This window comes from Bos grunniens, chromosome 10 (genome assembly GCF_055505025.1).
Source record: "Bos grunniens cultivar Pamir isolate PY7600 chromosome 10, Bosgru_T2T1.0, whole genome shotgun sequence".
Classification (NCBI taxonomy): domain Eukaryota; kingdom Metazoa; phylum Chordata; class Mammalia; order Artiodactyla; family Bovidae; genus Bos; species Bos grunniens.
Genome location: NC_141174.1, coordinates 90,299,141 through 90,324,489, shown reverse-complemented (window position 1 = coordinate 90,324,489; position 25,349 = coordinate 90,299,141). Strand labels below are relative to the sequence as shown.

Sequence of the window (25,349 nt, the reverse complement as noted above, 5' to 3'; positions counted from 1 at the left end):
TTATAAATAAAAATTTAATTTAAAACTTCTCTTTTTATTCAAACAGAAAAAGCTATTTTTAACTGTTAGACGGAAAATGCAAAGTGAGGTAATTCATCTTTTTGACAATAATCTTCCCTTTCAACGGCATCAAATTCTTTGAAAGTCAAGATAATTCCTTGTAAATAAGGCTTCTAACAAATTACAAGTATATAGTAGGTTCTTGTCCATCTTCTTCCAAAGTACTTGGTGCACTATTGCATAGCAACAATTTTTTTTTTCTGCTTCTTCTTTGGTGGAAGTCTGAGAGTCTGAAATCTGCATTGGCTTGGTTGAGCTTGGGAATTTTTCTGGTACCAGGGGTGCAAATATCCATTGTAGAAGTCAGTAGCTGTTAGTGTTTTCTTGAGCATCACTGATCGAACACCAATCCAGTCATCCTAAAGGGCAAAAGGAAAACAGTGAAAATGCAGTGCTGGCAAAACTGGTGGTAAATTTTGACTTATAAAACTTTTAACACACACACAAAAAACAAACAAACAAATCTTTCAACATCCAGGCTGCAAATGGCACTAATAACATAAATGATGGGCTTTCCTGGTGGCTCAGTGGTAAAGAATCCACCTGCCAATGCAGGAGATGCTGTTCCATCCCTGGGTTGGGAAGATCCCCTGGAGAAGGAAATGGCACCCCACTCCAGTATTCTTGCCTGGGAAATCCCATGGACAGAGGAGCCTGGCAGGCTCTAGTCCATGGGGTCGCAAAAGAGTTGGACACGACTTAGCAACTGAACAACAACACAGTTACTGAATCATTTTTCATTGTCTGAGCAATAGTAACACCTTGGTAAAACTTCATCACAATCTGATGGACAGTCGGTTAGTTGAGTGATGACCTAACCAAAAATGACAAATGATATAAACTATAAACTCAAAAGAAGTGTAATAACGTGAAACTAAAGGAAAAGTGTACCTTGCAACAAACCAGCAGTATTTGTGACTGTTTGTGATATATTACTGATCCTGGAATAACAGCTTGTCCTGTTAATTTTGAATCTAAAGAAAGAGAAGGAGGAAAACAGGGATATGAGAGAGAGAATAAATAATTAGACAACTTCATAGTGCTTCTTAAAAATCAAAGGAAACATTCTGCAAGACAGTACTAATACTGGAGAGCACACATCTGCTGATGCCCTGACTGTAACCCAAAGCTTACAAGAGAGTCATGGTGCTCTGTGTGTATCTTGAACCCAACGGGAACCTTTCCATACACATAAGCAGCTATTAGTCCTTTACTCAGTGTCCCGGAGATCAACCTAAAATGTTGAACCTAGAAGTTTTGACCATTTGGGTGAAATAACTAGTTTGCAGTGGAGAGATATACAAGGAAACTTAGGATCTAAGCTGGGCCCTCTATCCATGACCAAACAAATCCCAATTCCTAGATCCCTGGGTAACTCTGACACCCTCTGAACTACACCAGCTCCCTCTGTGGCTCACATTCCTTCAGTCTACCAGGATGGGAGGACACGAATGGGCCTCTGAATGGACCAGATCATGAAATGCTCCACCCTGGCCTAAGATTCTCACCGAGCTGCCCAGAGATTTTCATTATGATATTCATCAGAATGAAATTAACCTAATCATTCTGCATTCCCTGAAAACCTTAAGAGAGGAAATCACAGAGCTTAATGTGGGATAGTAACACTGGTATCTACTTCTCAGTTTCTTACAATGGTTAAGAGAGGAAATACATGTGAATGGACACTGCAAAGAATAACATTACAAATGAATGTAAAGTATTACAATTACTGAGCTGAAACAAACTGAAAGAATCCTTATTTTTAGTAAATGTGACTCATGGTAAAAGAGACACATTTTCAAACGGACTATACTGAAAACATTTTCCATGACAGCTATTCAAAAGTAAGTACCACTGAGGATTGAATTATCAACTTCTACCAAATCCAGAAGTTTAATGGTATTATCCATCCAGAGGGTCTGCAACGGAATCTGCAAATAAAATGAAAGAAGAATAAAAAAAAAAACACTCAATCCCCAACACTTTTCAATTATTATTTTGTGTTAATCTGGCCTGACTTCTCTCCCAATTACAGTGGAACTGGGAACTCAGTCTCTAAACCTTATGAAACAGAACATAACATGACCCTCTGCATCAGCCCTAGGGATTTACAAGATCTTAAAATTAAACACCATTTTTAATCAATGTATATCTTTATTAATATTTCTAGTTAAAAATCATGCTCATTATAAAAATGCAAGCATTACAACCATTAATGTTAAAAAATTAGAAAATGAATAATTTTCTTAAGCATCACTGATCGAACACCAATCCAGTCATCCTACAAGGCAAAAGAAAAATAGTGAAAATGCAGTGCTGGCAAAACTGGTGGTAAATTTTTGCTTATAAAACTTTTATCACAGGAAAAAAAATTTTTTCACTAAATCCAGGCTGCAAATGGCACTAAGTAACATAAATGATGAGCAGTTCAGTCTCATCGGGTTTTTCAAGGACTGACTGCAGTTCAGTCCTCGTATTCATAGACGAGGAAAGTGAGGCCCAGAGGTTACCTCCCATCCCCAGAGGTAACCACAGTTAGTAGCCTGATGTGTATGTCCTTGTATTTTTTCTACACATATAATTATCACAAAAATCTAAAACATAGTGTTTGACAAGGATTTTTTTTTTTCTACTTAACCATAAACTGGACAAATTTTCATCAGTACACACTTATCTATTTCACTCTTTTATCTGCTGGACAATATTCCATTTTATAAAATGTACCATAATTTATGCAACCAATGCCTTTATGATAGACATTTCATAACATATTACAAAATTACAAAAAAACTTTAAATGTGATAAGTAGCCTGGCATATATATCTTTGAGGACTTTTATATTTCTGGAGAATAGTCTGTTGTTATTGTTTAATATATTTATTCATTTGCCTGCACTGGGCCTGTAGTTGTAGCATATGAACTCTTAGTTGCGGCATGTGGGAGCTAGTTCCCCGAGCAGGGTTTGAGCCCAGGGCTCCCACTAGACCACCAGGGAAGTCCCAATAGCTGTTTTTTTAAGTGGACCACTTAAAAAACATCAACATTTTACTGTTAAACAATCTTCATAAGAGAAAAAAATGACAGTCTATTTCTGTTTATTATTAATGAGCCTAAGGAGTAGTGCATATCTACTTGCACTTGCACATTTTATTTCTTAGGCCTGTTTATGCCCTTTGCTCATTAAAAAAAAAACTGAGTTGTTCATCTCATTAATTCATGAAACACTTTTATATTTTTAGGAAATTAGCTCTTTAGTTCTCAGATGTATTATGAATATTTTTCTAGTTTGTTGACTGTTAATATTGGGTAATTTTTCCCATGCATAAGTTTTTTATTTTATTAAGTTGTATTTATTAGCCTTTTCTCTCATGACTTCATTGGTACATATCATGCTTAAAAAGGCCTATCCACATTTATCAAATATTACAAAATTATCCAACTATGCTTTTTCCCAGTTCTTTTTGGTTTCATTTTGATCCATTTAGATTTTATTCTGATTTTAAAAGATGAGACTCGAAGGCTCCCTTTCTTTTGGCTAACCAGCCATCCCAACACTATATATTGGATAATCCATCTTGCCTTTCCCCACAGTGAGATGCTACTTTTATTAGACTTTGATTTAAATAGGCTAACAGAAATTAACATACACCAGGAAAATAAGTTCTTTCTAATTTCTGAAGTAAATAAACTAATTTGCAGACTGCAGTTCAGTCCTCTATTTCATAGATGAGGAAAGTGAGGCCCAGAGAAATGCACCCGTTTCCCCACGTTTAGACACAGTTGGTTAATGGCAGAGCCAAGGACCAGAATCTACATTTTCTCATTCTCAGCTCAGGGCTCTTTTCATGGCCACCTCAACAGGACATTTAACTTTCAGAATAAGATAGGCTGTTTCAAAGATGTGAACAGTTAAATCAGAGAATTAAACACATTTGAAGAAAAGTATTCACAACTTTATCTATGTCATATTTTGGTATAATATCCTCTTCTGTAATTTGCTGACTGATTCTTCTTTTACCAGCTTCCAGTAAGTCATGAAATGATTTTCATGTGTGTAACCTTTTCTCTTTCAAAGAACTCTATAAAGACTTCTGAAACACGTTTACTGACTGAAAATCGTTTATATTTACAGAGGGCTACAAATACAATATAAGTACAGAATTAGAATATACAGTACTTGTTCTTGGGGAGGTAAAGCTCATCTTGACCTTAGCATCAGAGCACTACAGAAAGGAAAGGGATAGTAAGAATACAGTCATTTCTGTGTTCACTATCATTACTGTCAAAATCATACGTTGGCATGGATTTAAATTGACAGTTTATCTCCTTTCATCTTGACAGCTGTGGACCTGCTCATTAATCTCATTTTACAGGTAAAATGCAGAAGCTCAGAGAAGTTAAGAATCTTGTTCTTCATTAATACACAGCAGCTCTAGGAATCAAATTTCACTTTCTGGTTGCAAGATAAGCATTCCTTCTGTTATACGGAGGAAAGGTCAATTGCAGAAGATAAGCATTATTATGTAGTGTTTAACTGTTTTAAGTTTTGGGGGAGCTGTCAAACTGTTCTCTAAAGCAGCTGCCCCATTTTACATTTCCACCAACAATGAATGAGGGTTCCAAATTTCTCCACATCCTCATCAACCCTGATTATGTTTGTTTTTTTTTTTAAATTACAGCAATTCTAGTAAGTGTGGTGTCTCAGTATAGTTTTGATTTGCATTTCCCTAATGACTAATGACATTGACTATCTCTTCATATGCTTAGTGGCCAATTATATATTTTCTTAGGATAAATGTCTATGTAAATCCTTTGCTGATTTTCTTATCATGTTATTAGATCTTTGCTAATAATCTTAACCTTTTTGCTATGAGAGTTCTTTGTTCTTTATATATACTGGTTACTAGACTCTCATCAGATATATGATTTGCACATATTTTCTTTTATTATGTAGGTTGTCTTTTCATTTTCTTGTTAGTGTTCTTTTAAATTTTGAAATCCAATTTCTCTGTTTTTAGTTTGTTGCTTATTCTTCAGGCATTATATCTAAGAACCACTGCATACTTCAAGGTCATGAAGATATACTAATATATCTTCTTCTAAGAGTTTTCATAGTTTTAGCTCTTACATTTAGGTTTCTGATCCATACTGAGCTCATTTTTATATGTAGTGTGAGGTAGGGATCCAAATCCATTTTATTCTGAATATCCAGTTGTCCAAGCACCATGTGGTAAAAAGACTATTCTTTCCCCATCAAATTGTCTTGGAATCCTTATCACAAATCACGTGACCATATATGTATGGGTTTATTTCTAGACTCTCAATTCTATCCCATTGAGCTTTATGTCTATCTTTTTCAGTATCACATTGCCTTGATTTTTGTAGCTTTGTAGTAAGTTGTAAAATCAGGAACTATTAGTCCTTCAATTTTGTTCTTTTTCAAGATTTTCTGTCTATTCTGGACCTCTTGGGATTCCATATGAGTTTTAGGATAAACTTGTCCATTTTTGCAAAGAAGTCAAGTGGATTTCTATAGGAAATGTGTTGAGTTTGTAGATCAATTTGGGCAACAGTGCCATCTTAACAATATTAAATCTTCTTATTCGCAAACATAGAGGTCTTTCCATTTACTTAGGAATTCTTTGCTGTTTATTAGCTCTATTTGTTTTGGAGGGGGGTTGTTTGCTGCTGCTGCTGCTGCTAAGTCACTTCGGTCGTGTCCGACTCTGTGCAACCCCATAGACAGCAGCCCACCAGGCTCCTCCGTCCCTGGGATTCTCCAGGCAAGAACACTGGAGTGGGTTGCCATTTCCTTCTCCAATGCATGAAAGTGAAAAGTGAAGTCACACTCAGGTGTCCGACTCCCAGCAACCCCATGGACTGCAGCCTACCAGGCTCCTCCGTCCATGGGACTTTCCAGGCAAAAGTACTGGAGTGGGTTGCCATTGCCTTCTCCGTTGGAGGGCAGAGTCTTTATAATTTTCTATATATAATATTATAGACATAGTTTTACATTGTTCCTTTTTTTTCTTGTCTAATTACTCTGGCTATAACCTCCAGTACAATATTGAATACAAGTGGTGAGTTGTTGTAAGGCAGAAACCAACACAACACTGTAAAGCAATTATCCTCCAATTAAAAACAAAAATTTTTAAAAAAGCAGTGAGAGTGGAGATCTTTATCTTGTTCCTGATCTTAGAGGGAACAATTTCAATCTTCTGCCATTAAATATGATGTTGACTTTGGGTTGTTTTTTTTTTTTTGGTAGATATTCTTTACCAGTTTGAGGAAGTTCCTATTTATTCTTAGTCTGTTGAATATTTTTATCATGAAAAGACATTGGATTTTTCAAATGCCTTTTCTATATCTATGCAGACAGTTACGTGGTTTTTGTCCTTTACTCTATTAATATGGTGTATTACGTTGATTTTTCTATGCTGAACCGACCTTGTATTCCTGGGCTACATTGCACGTAACCAAGGTGTATAATCCTTTTCTATATGTTGTTTGACTCAGTTGGTTAATTCTATTAAGGATTTTTGCCTCTATGTTAATAAGGGCTATTGATCTGTAGTTTTCTTTTTTGGTAAATCTTTATCTGATTTAGCTTACTTGAGTTTTGTATTAGCTGCTCCCTCTGCCTGGAACGCTCTTTTCCTGATCTGGGCATGACTTTCTCCTTATTGTTTTTCAGACCTCAGCTTAAATGTCAGTTCAGAGTGGCCTTCCCCAAACAGATATCCAATCTAAAATAGCCACCAGTGAATCTATCACATTATCTTCCATTAATTTTCACTGAAGAGCTTATCACACTATCTGATATTATCCTTATTTATTTGCTTATTTGTTTTTGCTTTCCCACATCACCTCTAACACCTAGAACAATGTCTGGCACATAATAGGATTTCAATAAATTTTTTTTTTAATGAATGAATAATAGTAGGTATCAGATACTGTACTAGATGCTTTATATACAATATGTCATTCTAATTTTCAAATGAACTAACTAAATCTCAGAAGTTAAATAACTTTCTCAAGTCTACAAAGCTAGGAAGTAGCAGAGAGAAGCTGGAATCCAGCTCTGTCTGGTTCTAAAGTCAATGTTCCTTTCCCTAATGCCATTCTATTACAGTGGGAAAAGTACAGGGTTTGAAGTCAGGCAGATCTGACTTCAGTTCAAAACCTGACTCTCACTAACAATGTGACCGTCAGCAACATTCAATAGCCATTCATTGAACATCTACTTTAAGCCTCAATTTGTCAACTTAAAATGGGATAATACCCATAACATAAGGTTGTAATCCTCACTGAAGAACTGGGCATGTTACAGATATTCAAAGGAGTTCTCCATTTTAACCAACAAAAGTAGTCCATTAAAAACCCCAAACTTGGGACTTCCCTGGTGGTCCAGTGGTTGAGAATCTGCTTGCCAATGCAGGAGACACAGGTTCAATCCCTGGTCCAGGAAGATCCCACATGCTCCAGGGCAACTAGCCCCATGCCCCATAACTATGGAGCCCACTCTCCAGAGCCCAGGACCTGGGACTACTGAGCCTGAGTGTAGCAACTCCTGAAGCCCATGTGCCCTAGAGCCTGTGCCATGCAACAAGAGAAGCCACCACAATGAGAAGCCTCAACTAGAGAGGAGACCCTGTTCGCCTCAAGTAAGAAAGCCCATGCACAGCAACAAAGACTCAGTGAAGCCAAAAAATAAACTAAAAAATAAAAAAGTTAAAAAAGATTCTATTAAAAAATGAATGTCGGATATACAAAAGAATTAAAATAGGGACTCAAACAGATATTTGTACATCCACATTCATACCTGCATTATTCACATTAGCTAAAACGTGGAAACAACTCAAATGGCCATCAAGAGATGAATGGATAAACAAAATGTGCTACATATATATACAATGGAATGTTATTCAGCCCTAAAAAGAATGACATTTTGATACATGGTACAACATGAATGAAACAACATAATGAAAACATTATGCTAAGTGAGATAAGCCAGGCACAAACGGACACATATTGTATGATTCTACTTATATGAGGTGCCTATGATAGGCATCGGAGAACGCAATGGCACCCCACTCCAGTACTCTTGCCTGGAAAATCCCAAGGATGGAGGAGCCTGGTAGGCTGCAGTCCATGGGGTTGCGAAGAGTTGGACACGACTGAGCGACTTCACTTTCACTTTTCACTTTCATGCATTGGAGAAGGAAATGGCAATCCACTCCACTGTTCTTGCCTGGAGAATCCCAGGGACGGGGGAGCCTGGTGGGCTGCCGTCTATGGGGTCACAAAGACAGCACGGACACGACTATGGACATGACTGAAGCGACTTAGCAGCAGCAGCAGCAGCATGATAGGCATATTCACAAACAGAAAGTGGAATAGTGATTACCAGGGATGGCGGGATGGGTAGAATGGGGAGTTGTTATTTAATGGTTATAGAGTTTCAGTTTGAGATGAAGAAAAAGTTCATTTAGAAATTAATTTCAGGGACCTCTCTGGTAGTCCAGTGATTAAAAATCTGCCTGCCAATGCAGGGGATACAGGTTCCGTCCCCGGTCCAGGAAGATCCCACACGCTGAGGAGCAGCTGAGCCTGCAAGCCGCAACTACCAAGCTCACATGCTTCAACTACTTTAGTCCGTGCACCTAGAGCCCAAGCTCTACAACGAGAGAAGCCACTGCGATGAGAAGCCCATGCAGTCAAAAATAAAATACTTAATTAAATGAAAAAATGAATTTCAGGATCCTTAGGTTTTGTTTATGAGATTTATTCCTAAATAAAAATACTTTAAAAGTGAATTACAACACACACACACATATACACACACAATTAGGTAAAACTGCAATTTGACTTCCAACTTACTATATTTCCAACAGCACGATAAAGTCTGAATATCTGCTCTGAAGTTTGTTCCTCCCATTTTATACAGCTGGTAGCAGCAGAAATCTTAGGGGCTGTGAGAGAAAACCAATGGCAAGAATGAATATCAGGTCAATGACCATAAATTGGTAATTATTGATACAGAATGACAGAGAGAATGATCTGAATGATAGAAAATTCATCATATTATTTTCTCAACTTCTGTATGTTTTACATTTTCCACATATATACACATACATATGTGTATATATATACATACACGTATATACATAATAAATAAAAGTACTAGAAGAAAACATTCCCTGGGTTGGGAAGATTCCCTGGAGGAAAGCATGGCAACCCACTCCAGTATTCTTATCTGGAGAATCCCCATGGACAGATGAACCTAGCAGGCTACAGTCCATGGGATGGCAAAGAGTTGGACCCAACCGAGTGACTAAGCACAGAAGAAAGCATGGGTAAATTTCTTTATAACGTAGGAACAGAAAAAGTTCTTTTATGATTCAAAGTCCAGAAGCAATTAAAGAATGATAAATGTGACTACATAAAAAACTTTTGTAAGACAAAAAGAAATGCCACAAATAAAGCCAGGAGACAAATGACAAACAAGGTATTTGCAATTTATATCATAGTATTTTATATTTACATATATTGAATGAGAGATGTATCTATTTAATAAATATAAGTATTTACATATAAGTATTATATATATATATGTGTTACTTATATTTAAATTATATTTAGGAGTACTTTGTATCTATTATATAGATTTATTTCTATCTATTACACAAAGTACTCCTAAAAACTGAGACAAAAGAAACCAAAAATTGGACTGAAAAATGGCAAAAGATATAATAGACTCTTCTCAGAAAAAAAAAAAAAATGCAAATAGTCCTTAAACACGAAAAGTTCCTCAACCTTACTCAAGGAGTAATGTGAATTAAAACTACTCCAAGACACAATTTCTTATCTCTTAGATTAGGAGGTAACTATGCATAAAGTTATTCATAGTAGCATTACTGGAAATAGCAAATGATTAAAAATAATCCAAATGTCCACCAATAAAGGGGTCTGTTGATTACACTATAGTTTTTCCAAACAAATGAGAACTATACGGCCATAAAAAACACGAAAACTTCTTATTGATAGATGATCACCAGCATACACTGTAAAGTGAAAAAAAGAAAGAATCAGAAGAGTGTATATTTTAAGCCATCCTTTGTGGAATAAAAAAGAAAAAAAATCAGTTTTAAAGTATGTGTTTTTGCTTATTTTTATAAAGGAAACAACTAACAGGCTAAATCAGAAACTAACAGTTCTAGAGGGAGAGAAACAGGATCCAAGGAGATAGGAATGGGATGGAAGACTTCTCTGTGTAACCTTTCCAAATGCTTTTAACTCTGAATCATGTAAATGTTTCAAATATTCAAAACTAAGATTTAGTTGTAAAAAGGAAAAAGGCAACCCTGAAAAATAAAACCAAACTGAAACAAAGAAACTTAACTATATAATCTAATATCAACCTAGATAACAAAGCCACATGGAAAAAATAATTATCTCCAGTAAGTTTTGAACCCAGTACTCTGACTATATACTTTAGAAGGATATATTTTAAAGACCGAAAAAAAAAAACAAAACTGTAGATCTTAACTCTTACTTAGTACTTAAAATTTTTCACAGTAATATTGTTGCAATTTTGAAATTATTTTATGCACGGCAAATAAAAAATGGTACAGAATTGATTTTAAAAGTTTTTTTGTGTGTAAGAGAAAATACAAGAATAATCCTGTACTTTAAAATTTGAATTAGAAACAGTATCAACTCAAATATTTTAAAAAATATATAACACCTAGCCTTTTCTGATACCTCATTTTGGAACACATCATGGTATCAGATGGCTTCTAAATACTGCTCCCCAGCTAAAATGAACAAGGGAGAGATGGCTGATTCCAACATGGGGCACAGAATTTATAAGGTGAGCCTGGGGCATCTTGTGAAAAAACAAGGAAGCACTCAAAAACTATTTTGAGGGTGGGGAGTTATCAAAAGGATGCAGGAGCCAACTTTAAGAGGCTACCATTGGCCAAATTTGGGACAGCTTGAGCAGTACAAAGCATTAGGAATGTGATTAACTATAAAACACAATAAATAAAAATCCACAAATCAAATGATACAAAAATTTACTTGCCATCATAACTGAAGGTGATTATGGTGCCAACTCCCTATTTTAAAAATTGATAATTACAGAAAGAATTAAGAAATTATCCTGCCCTTCTAGGATGAATTAAAATTCACCCCCAATTAATGAGGAAAAGCTCTTTACAGAATAATGCCAACCATTAAATATAAAAGGAACTGGAAAATAACCATTTTGGTTTTCATTGAAATAATTCATTGAAGGAAGGCGCATCAATCCCTGCTGAAATTGTGAAAGGTTGTTGCTGTTTAGTTGCTCATTCACGTTCAACTTGTTGCAACCCCATGTACTGCAGCCTGCCAAGCTCCTCTGTCCACGGAATTTTCCAGGCAAGAATACAGGAGTGGTTTACCATTTTCTCCTCCAGGGGATCTTCCTGACCCAGGGATCGAACCCATGTCTCTGCATCTCCTGCACTGTAGGCAGATTCTTTACTGCTGAGCCTCTAGGAAACCAGATATCTACACGGTTATCAAAGTATTACCCCACAGATTACCTGTCATTTGCAAAGGGAGAAACATGGCTTTACAGTAGAAAGATCTGGTGGTCACCATCTCAACCAAGTGATCAAACTTAGCTTCACTAGCTTTGATGCAACCTGGTATTCGACACGCTACAACTGCAGCGACAGAGGCAGAGACTTCCCCACGTGCATGTATGTGCTCAGTCATGTTCAATTCCAGAGACTTCCCCAAGTACATCCTCCAAACAGTTTTAAATTCTGAGTCATGAAAATGTCTCACATATTCAAGAAATAAAATTAAATCACAAGTTAAAATAAAAAGCAACACAAGGTTAAAAACAAACTGAAACAAATATCACTGGAACACAGTATCATCTATGAAATTCTCTTTCCATAACTTTAAGCCTGAATCTAATCAAGTGTTGAGAACTTCTGATTTACAGGAACTTTCAGGGCTAGAAAAACTAAACACTGAACTAAATCCTGAAAGGAAACAGACAACTGGCCTGGTCTCTTCAAGAAGTTAATGACATAGAAAAAAAGCAGTGGAGGAATTACTCTAAAGAAACTAAAGAGACACACAACTCACCGTAACTGGATCCTAGTCTGAAAAAAATACAGCTATAAAATGTTTTTAGACAGAAAAATTTAAATATGGATTGGCTATGTTCACTTTTCCTAGGAGATGTATGTTAAAATATTGAGGGATGAAAAGTTATAATGCATACTTCCAAATGGTACGTGCTAAGTCGCTTCAGTCGTGTCCAACTCTTCGTGACCCTATGGACCACAGCCAACCAGGCTCCTCTGTCCATGGGGCTCTTCAGGCAAGAATACTGGAGTGGGTTGCCATACCCTCCTCCAGGGGATCTTCCCAACCCAGGGATCGAACCCGTGTTTTTTCACTTCTCCTACTTTGGCAGGCAGGTTCTTTACCACCAGTGCCACCTGGGAAGACCCCAAATGGTACAGCAGAAATTAAAATATATATACTACATAAACACATACACATATATATAAAGAAAATATGACGAGAGACAGAGACTTTACAAGGTGAACAAACATTAGTAATTGTTGGCTCTGAGTTAAACAGGTATTCACTGTCTTTCAACTCACCTTTGTGTTTGGTACTTTTCAATAAAAAGAACAGAAGAAATTGTTTTAATCTTTCATAAGGCAACCAGTAACGCTGAAGAAGCTGAGGTTGAACGGTTCTATGAAGACCTACAAGACCTTTTAGAACTAACACCCAAAAAACATGTCCTTTTCATTACAGGGGACTGGAATGCAAAAGTAGGAAGTCAAGAAACACCTGGGGTAACATGCAAATTTGGCCTTGGAGTATGGAATGAAGCAGGACAAAGGCTAATGGAGTTTTGCCAAGAGAACGCACTGGTCGTAGCAAACACCCTCTTCCAACAACACAAGAGAAGACTCTACACATGGACATCAGCAGATGGTCAACAGTGAAATCAGACTGATTATATTCTTTGCAGCCAAAGATGGAGAAGCCCTATACAGTCAGCAAAAACAAGACCGGGAGCTGACTGTGGCTCAGATCCTGAACTCCTTATTGCCAAATTCAGACTGAAATTGAAGAAAGTAGGGAAAACCACTAGACCATTCAAGTATGATCTAAATCAAATCCCTTATGATTATACAGTGGAAGTGAGAAATAGATTTAAGGGACTAGATCTGATAGAGTGCCTGATGAACTATGGACTGAGGTTCGTGACATTGTACAGGAGACAGGGATCAAGATCATCCCCATGGAAAAGAAATGCAAAAAAGCAAAATGGCTGTCTGGGGAGGGCTTACAAATAGCTGTGAAAAGAAGAGAAGCGAAAAGCAAAGGAGAAAAGGAAAGATATAAGCATCTGAATGCAAAGTTCCAAAGAACAGCAAGAAGAGATAAGAAAGCCTTCCTCAGCGATCAATGCAAAGAAATAGAGGAAAACAACAGAATGGGAAAGACTAGAGATCTCTTCAAGAAAATTAGAGATACCAAGGGAACATTTCATGGAAAGGTGGGCTCGATAAAGGACAGAAATGGTATGGACCTAACAGAAGCAGAAGATATTAAGAAGAGGTAGCAAGAATACACAGAAGAACTGTATAAAAAAGATCTTCACAACCCAGATAATCATGATGGTGTGATCTAGAGCCAGACATCCTGGAATGTGAAGTCAAGTGGGCCTTAGAAAGCATCACTATGAACAAAGCTAGTGGAGGTGATGGAATTCCAGTTGAGCTATTTCAAATCCTGAAAGATGATGCTATGAAAGTGCTGTACTCAATATGCCAGCAAATTTGGAAAACTCAGCAGTGGCCACAGGACTGGAAAAGGTCAGTTTTCATTTCAATCCCAAAGAAAGGCAATGCCAAAGAATGCTCAAACTACCGCACAATTGCACTCATCTCACACGCTAGTAAAGTAATGCTCAAAATTCTCCAAGCCAGGCTTCAGCAATACGTGAACTATAAACTTCCAGATGTTCAAGCTGGTTTTAGAAAAGGCAGAGGAACCAGAGATCAAATTGCCAACATCTGCTGGATCATCAAAAAAGCAAGAGAGTTCCAGAAAAACATCTATTTCTGCTTTATTGACTATACCAAAGCCTTTGACTGTGTGGATCACAAGAAACTGTGGAAAATTCTGAAAGAAATAGGAATACCAGCCCACATGACCTGCCTCTTGAGAAACCTATATGCAGGTCAGGAAGCAACAGTTAGAACTGGACATGAAACAACAGACTGGTTCCAAATAGGAAAAGGAGTACATCAGGGCTGTATATTGTCACCCTGCTTATTTAACTTATATGCAGAGTACATCATGAGAAACGCTGGGCTGGAAGAAGCACAAGCTGGAATCAAGATTGCCGGGAGAAATATCAATAACCTCAGATATGCAGATGACACCACCCTTATGGCAGAAAGTGAAGAGGAACTAAAAAGCCTCTTGATGAAAGTGAAAAAAGAGAGTGAAAAAGTTGGCTTAAAGCTCAACATTCAGAAAACTAAGATCATGGCATCCGGTCCCATCACTTCATGGCAAATAGATGGGGAAACAGTGGAAACAGTGTCAGACTTTATTTTTGGGGGCTCCAAAATCACTGCAGATGGTGACTGCAGCCATGAAATTAAAAGACGCTTACTCCTTGGAAGGAAAGTTATGACCAACCTAGATAGCATATTCAAAAGCAGAGACATTACTTTGCCAACAAAGGTCCATCTAGTCAAGGCTATAGTTTTTCCAGTGGTCATGTATGGATGTGAGAGTTGGACTGTGAAGAAAGCTGAGCGCTGAAGAATTGATGCTTTTGAACTGTGGTGTTGGAGAAGACTCTTGAGAGTCCCTTGGACTGCAAGGAGATCCAACCAGTCCATCCTAAAGGAGATCAGTCCTGGGTGTTCGTTGGAAGGACTGATACTAAAGCTGAAACTCCAATACTTTGGCCACCTCATGCGAAGAGTTGACTCATTGGAAAAGACTCTGATGCTGGGAGGGATTGGGGGCAGGAGGAGAAGGGGACGACAGACGATGAGATGGCTGGATGGCATCACCGACTCAATGGACATGAGTTTGGGTCAACTCTGGGAGTTGGTGATGGACAGGGAGGCCTGGCGTGCTGTAGTCCACGGGGTCGCAAAGAGTCGGACACTGAGAGACTGAACTGAACTGAAGGCTACATGTGAAGAGGGAGAAAGATCCCTTACCGATCATTCTCTGGAAACAGACCTGCCAGTGGTCACTTGATCTTAGTCAAGTTAAGGGAAATGTACAGTGAGGAAGTCAGAGGGCTCAGATGCCAGTCACGACAAGCCAAACCTCAGGCAAGATGTAAGCGTCTGGGCCATGTGCACTCACCACGTGTCACCCCCTCGGCGGGCTGCTGTCCTCCATTATTCAAACTTTCAGGCAAATTTTTCAAAACTGAAATAAGCTTTAAAAAAAAAGAGAGAAATATATTCAAGATGAAAAGAACAAAAACAGAAATACATTACAACTCAGTACCATGAAATTGGGGTCAGGCAATAAATTGGCTTAAGCCGTGACGAGCCATCTACTTGGTGGGGTCTCAGTGGAGCTCTTGCTTCTCTGCAGGCTACAGGCCACCGATTTCCTTTCTGAGAATGCTGAGCCCTGACCGGCCATTAGAACAGCCTGAGCTCAGCTAACCACACTCCCACTCTATATGAAGGAAAGCTGTGGAGATTTAAACAGAGTGTACTCTGGAGTCACAGAGTTCTGGATTCAAATCCCAGTTCCACTGCCTACTAGCTGTGTCTCTGTGGAAAAACTGTTTCACGTGTCTGTGACCTTCAAGGTCATCATCTATAAAACAGTTGAAAAAGGTTTGTTGGAAAGGTAAAAAAAAAAGGACATAAGAGCATCTATAATAGTATACAACAACAGTATCTAATACAGTCCTTGGCACACAAGCCAGTGCTCCATAAATGACAGACACTACCATAACAGCATTTCCGAGGGGACTGCCTAGAATGGAGAGCACCATCTATAAACCAGGGGAGAACGTTTTCCTCTACAGAAAGTTTAGTTCAGATGAAAATCACTAATTGGGTCATTAAGCAGTTACTCAGACAGATTGAATGAAAAAGTCCCAGACTTCATTTACAGCAAGGGGGTCAGCAGAATTCCAAAATACATGGATGCAGACGACTGGAACATAGGTACAAAAGTGGGAGGAAAGCTGTGACTCACTTAGGAAATGCTCCTGGTCCAGTTTGACAGGGATGAATGGTATGTCCCTGAGACTAAGAGTGAAACTGGAAGAATAGTCTAAAAGCCTCTCCATGGAATGCGGTAGATCATATAAAATCACATATTTCATTCAAAAGCCTTGATTAAGTACCTCCTTTGTGTAAATTTTCAAAGACTTCTAAGCTGATTTTTAGGAAGCCAGGGATAAAAATCATTTTTTTTAAATAAGTCTAAAATTATATATCATAAAAGTGTTCTTTTCATCATAAACACTTTGGAAACAAGCAGGGGGATATTGTGTACCATGTTGGCACCCAGTCTTGACAGCACTGCTTCCAATTCCTTTGAGGTGCTCTTGGGTGGCACAGGAACCGTCTCCTGTTTGAGGATTGGACCTACATCAAACCTACCAAGAAAATTAAAAGCAAATAGTAACATGATCACTGACTATTTCTTAAGATCAATATGTCTATCTACATGAGTGTTTACATACCACAAGGATAGTTTTTGTTTATTTTTTAGGCCACATGTATGACTTGTGGGATCTTAGTTCCCTGACCAGGGACTGAACCTGGGCCCCCTGTGGTGGAAGCACAGAACCCTAACCACTGGACTGCCAGGGAAGTAGTTTAACCATGGCCATGAATATGGCTGTTAGCCATCGGCAAGTGAGAAATGTGAGTTTGAAAGAAGGGTGAGCAACATTAGCATGTTACTAATATCACTTGAGTTTATTATTAACTAGAGAGTTTAAGCCTATTAACTTTTCACCATTTTCTGTGTTTTCATCTGCTTTACTCTTAAGTACCATTTTCTGGTCATATAGGCCATATATGGAGTCAATATTTGAGCTTAACAAAATTAAATTCTAAAACAGTCATTTTAGTAAACTATTAAAATCCATAAAATTAAAAAAGAAAGAAAGAAGGGAGAGCAAATCTGGCCTATATTTAGATTTTATTTTTTCCCAAAGGAAAAAAGTATAAAGTTGCACATCAGGGATTTAATTAAAACCACAAATAATTCTACCATTAGTAATAAATAGTATGAGAAAGTCTCTATTTACATAATGAAAGCACAAAGCAAAGAATTTATTTTCCAAGGAAGTATAATTAAGGAATTTATAATCATTCCTTTCAATATTTCCTTCCTCAAAGGACAGGAGTTTTGCCTGAATTATAATCAATAGTGATTACAAGTGGGTGCAAATGTATTTGCATTGCCACAAGTCTTGAATTTTATATCAAGCTCTGCAAATATTGGCTATCAACTTCTATTAGAAATATATTTTGTTTTAAATATGTAACTCTGTAGTCTGTTAAACTCTTTTTTACCTATAAGCTTTAGTAAAATGCTTATTATGAAAAGTTACAAACATTCCAAAAACAGAATGAAGAGTCTAAGGAATCCCCATACACACCATCACTCAGATTTGAGAACTACCAAAGTTTCACCACTCTTGTTTCATCTGACCCTTCCCTCTTTTTTTTTTTTTTTGGAAGTTAAAGCAAATCCCAGATATTGACTTATTCTTGTGAACTTGTGAATTTTTCTTTTCTCTGAAGACATTAGGTGATAACAGGCAGAGTATTAAGATACTTTCCTGGTACAATTTAAAATAACTGTTTTTTAGATTGTAGGTATGATTTAAGAAATTAAATATTAAAGACAATTATATAACACATTGGTATACAACGTATTACTTCAGATTCCAAAAAAATTTTGACCATAAAAACCAAGGTCAGCAGAAAACTGAGATTGTGACAACCAATATGCAAAAATCCATCTTTCACTTATAAATGTCATTTACAGAAATCCAGCTGTTAATAACATTATTTCATTAACAAGTATAAAGAGACACTGTGTAAATTCTAAAACACATATGTTTTATGTTACAAACCAGGAAGAAACAGAAGAAAAAAGCATCCTGGAGTTAGAGAAATTAGTGATTAGCACCCACTTATCCACCTCCCCTTTCCCTCAGGCAGAATGACATCAACATCCAAAACTCACAAAAAGTCTCAGGACAAGAAAATATGCTCTACCTTCTGGGTTTAATTTGCATAATCGTTACTCCAGCAATTGTGTCTCCATGCAGGATGGTGTGGATTATAGGGGCTGGACCACGCCACCTCGGAAGGCAACTGGGATGGACATTCAAGATGCCGCTGAGTTAGAAAAGACAGAAATTAGTGTGAAAGTGGGCTTTTTCACCATTTAGTTTACTGCTGCATATATGTGGGCTCAATCGCTTCAGTGTTTCGGACTCTGTGAGACCCCGTGGACTATAGCCCATCAGGCTCCTCTGTCCATGGGATTCTCCACATAAGAATACTGGAGTGGGTTGCTGTGCCCTCCTCCAGGGGATCTTCCCGACCCAGGGATCAAACCTGCAGCTTCTGCACTGCAGGCGAATTCTTTACCGCTGGGCCACCGGGGAAGCCCCTTAGTTTACTGCTACCTAAACTAATATGCTATTTTTCATCATTAAACGTTGCCAGAAAATTTGAAAAACAGTTAAATCTAGTCTCAAACCAACTAAAGCAGGAGTCAGAGCTAAGTACACTCTCTTGCCATAAGAGACCCATGAAACTCAATAACAGAGCAAGAACTATTCATTGTTCCAAAGATGTTCCACAACAGCTTGTGACATCTGGGAGTTTTTAAATAAACATATATAATGTGTTTTCTTACTATATGAGAAGAACCACTCAAACCAGCTGTGCATCTCATGGACAATGTAAAATTATATTTTTAGTCAAATTACATAATTACCCTCAATTTACTAAATTTTTATATAGAGTTCCTAAAACAAGCTTCTTAGATCCCCACTGAATGATTTATTCACCATTGGTGTGTATCCCAATACGCTTTTCACCCATAAATAAGCAATTTTAATAATTTACTAATCTGCCATTAGTTTGGAGAAGGCAATGGCACCCCACTCCCGTACTCTTGCCTGGAAAATCCCATGGATGGAGGAGCCTGGTGGGCTGCAGTCCATGGGGTCGCTAAGAGTCAGACACGACTGAGCGACTTCACTTTTACTTTTCACTTGCATGCATTGGAGAAGGAAATGGCAACCCACTCCAGTGTTCTTGCCTGGAGAATCCCAGGGACGGGGGAGCCTGTTGGGCTGCCGTCTATGGGGTCGCACAGAGTCGGACACGACTGAAGCAACTTAGCAGCAGCAGCAGCAGCAGCCATTAGTTTAATGATGTTTCCATCAGCATGAGTATGCACTTGAGAGTATGTGTGTGTATATATATATCAGTTCAGTTCAGTCGCTCAGTCGTGTCCGACTCTTTGCAACCCCATGAATCACAGCACGCCAGGCCTCCCTGTCCATATATATACACGCACATATATACACATATATATATAAAGTGAAAGTGAACGTCACTCAGCTGTGTCGGACTCTTTGTAACCACATGGAATACTCCATGGAATTCTCCAAGCCAGAATACTAGAGAGGATAGCCATTCCGTTCTCCAGGGGATCTTCCCAACCCAGGGATTGAACCCAGGTCTCCTGCATTGCAGGCAGACTCTTTACCAACTGAGCCACCAGGGAAGCCCCTATATATATGAGCCTCCTATATTCTAAATTCCACTGTTCAGCCCAGTCTCATTCATCCATCAAATATTTACTAAGTACAACTCATGTCCTGGCACTAAGTACTGGGGATATAAGCAATAATGAATCCAACAGGAAGAAAAAAAAAAAAAGGACTGGATTTTTACTATGAGCAAGATGGAAAACCACCGGAGAACTTTGAGCAGAGTGACATGACTGACTTACACTTTAAAAGGATTGTGTGGTGTTGGGTGGTCAAAGACTGAGAGGGCCCAAGACAGAAGTGAAGACCACTTAGGAGGTTATGCAGTACAAGAGCCAAGAGTGGTGGCCACAGAAGTGATGAGAGGCCGTCATTCTAGGCAGATTTCAAAGGCAGAGCTGACAGAACTTCCCGACGAATTGGATGTGTGGTGTGAGATAAGGAATTAACAATAATGCCGAGGTTTTGGGTCTTGAAGGCTGGAGTTGCCATGTGCTGAAATGAAGATTTTGGGAAGGATCAGGCTTTGGGGTGAAAGGTTCAGGATACCTTAAGTGTAAGGTGCCTCTCAGACATCCAGCAGAGCTGCAGAGAAGGCAGTGTGTACCAGGGGCCTCGAGTTCAGACAGAGATCTGAATTGGAGGGACAAATTTAGGAACTGTCGGCATATATACAGAACTTAAATGAGGGTGGGTGAGAGCCCATAGACAGTGATAAAGGGCATCATACATTTTAACACTTCATGCCAGTAATGTTAATTAATCTTCCCATGTGACTTGAAATGTCAGTATGAGAACTGACATGTAAGACAATTTAGATTACTATGGCATGTTTTTCATTTTCAGCTGTGCATTTGACTTGGCTTTTTTTGCCATTTGGCTTTGTGCAAATATTGAAATCTCAATGATTGCATACTTCATAATTGAGATGGACACAACTGAGCAACTGAACTGAACTGGAAATGGAATGGACTGGTTCCAAATCGGGAAAGGAGTATGACAAGGCTATAGTTGTCACCCTGCTTATTTAACTTATATGCAGAGTACACCATGAGAAATGCCAGGCTGGGTGAAGCACAAACTGGAATCAAGACTGCCAGGAGAAATATCAATAAGCTGATAAGCAGAAGACACCACCTTCATGGCAGAAAGCGAAGAACTAAAGAGCCTCTTGATGAAAGTGAAAGAGGAGAGTGAAAAAGTTGGCTTAAAACTCAACATTCAAAAAACGAAGATCAGGATATCCAGTCCTATCACTTCATGGCAAATAGATGGGGAAACAATGGAAACAGAGACAGACTTTATTTTGGGGAGTTCCAAAATCACTGCATGGTGACTGCAGCCATGAAATTCAAAGATGCCTGCTCCTTGGAAAAAAAGCTATGACCAACCTAGACAGCATATTAAAAAGCAGAGACATTACCTTGCCAACAAAGGTCTGTCTAGTCAAAGCTATGGCTTTTCCAGCAGTCACGTATGTATGTGAGAGCTGGACCATAAAGAAAGCTGAGCACTGAAGAATTGATGCTTCTTTGAACTGTGGTGTTGGAGAAGACTCTTGAGAGTCCCTTGGACTGAAAGGAGATCCAACCAGTCCATCCTAAAGGAAATCAGTCCTGAATATTCATTGGAAGGACTGATGCTGAAACTGAAGCTCCAATACTTGGCCACCTGATGCAAAGTATTGCAAAGAACTGACTCACTGGAAAAAAAACCCTGATGCTAGGAAGGACTGAAGAGGGGAGGAGAAGGGGACGACAGAGGATGAGATGGTTGGATGGCATCACTGACTCAGACATGAGTCTGAGCAAACTCTGGGAGACAGTGAAGGACAGGGAAGCCTAGTGTGCTGCAGTCCATGGGGTTGCAAAGAGTTGGACATGACTGAGCGACTGAACTGAACTGATCAAATTACTGTGCAGTGTATCTTAAAAATATGGGAACACAGAGAGGATTTCAGGGGTGTTTGGAGCCAGTGCTTACTGACTCATGAAACCAATCATAGCATCTCCTCCAGTGTTAGCTGAATAATGGATCTCCAAGGATGTTTATGTCCTAATCCCCAGAACCTGTGAATATGTTACCTTACACATTTTGTAGATACAGTTAAGGTAAAGACCTCGAGATAGAGAGATTATCCTGGATTATCCAGTGGGTCCAATCTAATCACATGAATTCTTAAAAGCAGGGAACCTTCCCTAGCTGAAGGTCAGAAAGTGATAATGGAATGGAGAGATGTGAAGTGAAAAAGACTCGATCTTCCATCGCTGGCTTTGAAGATAGAGGAAGGGCACCACGGGCCAAAGAAAGTTGGTGGCCTCTAGAAGCTGGAAGGGGCAAAGGAGTGGATTCTCCACTAGAGATTCCAGAAAAGAATGAAGCGCTGCTAACACTCTGATTTTAACCTCCTGAGCCATAGGTAGACTCCCAACCTACAGAACTACAAGGCGATAAACTTGTGTCGTTTTGAGCCACAAAACAAAACAATTCAGGCCACTAATGAAATCTTGTACTTGATAAGAAAATACTGAACCAAGCAGAATTAGAGTCCAAGTCACACTGTACTGCACTTTAGATACCAGGTCCAATATATAAAGGCCAAGGTCTGTGCACTGTATTTCCTTACAAATAAAACTTACTAGGGAAATTTAAGAATAAAAGCCTCACTCAAAAGTCGGCCAAATGATGCTACCACGCCAACATCGTATTCTCCAGATCCCACATCTGGCCACTCATACACTGGAAGCTGAGACTGGACAGCATATTGCTTCACTGGCAGTCCTTTTGGTGATGGGGAGGGCACTGTGACCACCTCCAACTTCTCAATTAACTCTTCCTCTTTGTTTTCCCTAAGGTGGAAAGATTAGAAGAAAATATGACAGGGTTAAGACAATGACGGAATGTTAAACTACTTCATACATTTCTAAGGCATTTTTCTGATTAATTCACGAAGCACTCAAGGGTAAATGTTAAAACTAGTGCAACTGAGAGACTAAAGTTTGGTTTATTTATTTAATTTTAATTGTTTAAATTCAAAGAGCCGCAAGTGGCTACTGGCTACTGTTCGGACTGTTACGGTTCTAGAAATTTCCTGTGCACACTGAAACACATACAGTAGACATTTTACACAACTGGAATATTATATATACTGTCCTGCATTTTGTTTTTTTCTCTAACACTGTATGATATTATGTGAGTCTTTTTTAAAAAAATGGTTAAGCATACATTTGCTTATGTATGCATCAAACATTTCTAGAATAAGAAATTGAAGAGAAGAATTGGGAACTGAAGAGAACAAGAAGGAAGGAACTGACTTTTCATTGTGTGTCTTCTAAATTTTTTGAATTTTCTTTTTTTACTATAACCACATTATTCAAACAATATTTTAAAAATATATATGTATGTATGTATATATATATTTCTATGTACATACACACACACCCCATGGGCATCATTCCATGACACTGTATGTAGCACTACCTGTTGCATAGTATTCCAGTGCCAGGGGCTGTTCATTTACTTGGCAGGTATTGCATCAAATGTTAAGGAGTTATGAGAAAAGAAGTAGACAGGAGGGCCCAGAACAGAAAGTGCAGGAGTACTGGGGCCGCCAAGTGAAGCACCAGCAGAAGCATCAGGACACATGCAGTGAGAGCCGCAGGAGACCACACAAGGAAAGCGGCATGCAGAGAGTGCGTTACAGACAGTGTCCAAAGGGAGCACGTGTGAAGGGAGTGTGTCAGGGTGTGTTACAGAGCGGAGTGTGTGGACCGGGAATACAAGGGCATTCGTGAAGGAGTCAACGTGAGGGTCTGCTGGGAAGTACTTGCAGGGAAGACGTGATGGAGGGAGATGACAGAACTGAGTCTGGGGTGCGTGGGGAAAACAAGGAATGGGGAAACAAAACATGCAGACTAGAGGAAAGGAGGCAGAGCAGTGTATGTGGGGACAGCCACCACATACCATGGACCTTCCGGACTGGCTAGATCTCAAATAATTCTCCCCCCTAGGAATCACAATTTGTTGAATTTTAGAAATACTAAATGTAGGGAATTTCCTGGCGGTCCAGTGGTTGGGACTCCACACTTCCACTTATGGGAGCCCAGGCTTGATTTCTGGCCGGGGAAGTAGGATCCCCCTGCAGAATAAATATTAAATGTATACCTAAGAGTTCTGGCTTATAAATTTATTCATTGGAAAAGCAGTTCGCTTTTGGACTATGTCTTCGTTTCAGTCCCAGAAAACTGGATCCGGTTGTATACAGGGAGGAGATGGGTAGTCAAAGTGTAAGGCAAGCGTGTGCAGAGAGATGCCTGTGTCTAGTAAGAAGCCCAAAGGATTAGAGGGTACAAATCATATTGAGTAGGAGTAGGAGCGAGTGGAAAGGGGAGGTCTTTGAAGTCGGACCCCATCTTAGTCCCAGCCTGCTCAGCTGATGACCTTGGGCAATCTCTTAACCTCTCTGGGTCACGGTTTCCATGCAAAGGGGGCAGGGAGGTGGTGGGACAAGACAGGTGATGCAGGTAAAGCAGGCAGCAAGGTCTCGACACCAGGGAGTGCCATGTAGAGCTCAGAGCGCGTTAAGAGTCGGGGGCGTGTAGACCAGCTGGGCGGGACCAGGCGGGCACCCAAGGACTGCCGAGGAGGGCGGCGCACCTTCCGGGCGCCCGAGACGCCGGGATCTGGGCTCACGCTCCTCCCGCTCATCTGCTTTTCCCGACGAGAAGCCCAAATCCTCGAGGCCGGCCGCAGAGTTTCCACAGCTGCGCCCTCAACACCCGGGCCTCCCAATCCCCGGCCCCGGTACCTGGCGGCGTGCAGCGCCCGCAGCGTTTCGCGGGCGAACTGGTCATTGCCGAAAAAGAGCACCCTCCAAGGCGGCTTCTCGCGGACTCGAGCGCCCTGGCCGTCCTCCCAGCCAGGGGACGCGCTCAGCCTGGCCAGCGCTCGCCAGCGTGGGTTCGACCTCTGGCCCGCGCCGCCCCCGACTGGCAGGTGCCCGCAGCAGCACCGCAGCAGCACCCTCATCTCTTCCGCGGGCGGCCTACCCTGCGCAGGCGCGTAGCGGTGCGGGAGCCGGCGCCAGGCCGGAGGGGCGGGGCCGGGCAGGAAACTCGTCCCGCGAGGCCTTTCCGCGACTGGGGCGTGGCTTGCCTGATTGGAGGCGTGCCCCATCAGTGTTGGAGCTGGAAAAGGAATTTGCAGGTTCAGAAGTGCTCGTGACTTTTGTTGCATTTGTTTGCACGATTTAGCCAATCTCCCCAAACAGCTCTTTTTAGAAACAAATCATACATGTTTTCTGATGACGAAATCTCTATTTATGTATTTATTCCTGTACCATTTTCTCAGCCATTATAACTAATATTTACTAGATCCCCTTTGTTTAGTTAATCTTCATATCACCCATACCAGGTAGATATTACAGCCATTTTACTGAAGAGGATCTGAG

The 25,349-nt window shown here is 39.6% G+C and overlaps 1 protein-coding gene across 3 annotated transcripts; it reads right to left on the bottom strand.

Moving 5' to 3' along the window:
• MTFMT (mitochondrial methionyl-tRNA formyltransferase) lies at window positions 1-25,081 on the bottom strand. 3 transcript variants are annotated; one of them, XR_015135459.1, is made up of 9 exons: window positions 24,708-25,000; window positions 22,540-22,749; window positions 18,387-18,509; window positions 16,645-16,747; window positions 15,487-15,562; window positions 8,941-9,032; window positions 1,941-1,991; window positions 952-1,034; window positions 1-419 (listed from the first exon to the last, which is right to left on the bottom strand). XR_015135459.1 is itself a non-coding variant. In XM_086323040.1 (9 exons), the coding sequence occupies exons 1-9, from the start codon at window positions 25,073-25,075 to the stop codon at window positions 234-236; spliced, it is 1,320 nt and encodes a 439-aa protein (XP_086179166.1). In that variant the 5' UTR covers window positions 25,076-25,081; the 3' UTR covers window positions 1-233. The 3 variants fall into 3 exon arrangements, 2 of the variants coding, with proteins under 2 accessions (XP_086179166.1, XP_086179167.1); XM_086323040.1 differs by having other exon boundaries at window positions 1,913-1,991; window positions 24,708-25,081; XM_086323041.1 differs by lacking the exons at window positions 1-419; window positions 952-1,034; window positions 1,941-1,991 and adding an exon at window positions 2,195-2,341 and having other exon boundaries at window positions 24,708-25,003.
• Between the last annotated feature and the right edge of the window lie 268 nt (window positions 25,082-25,349).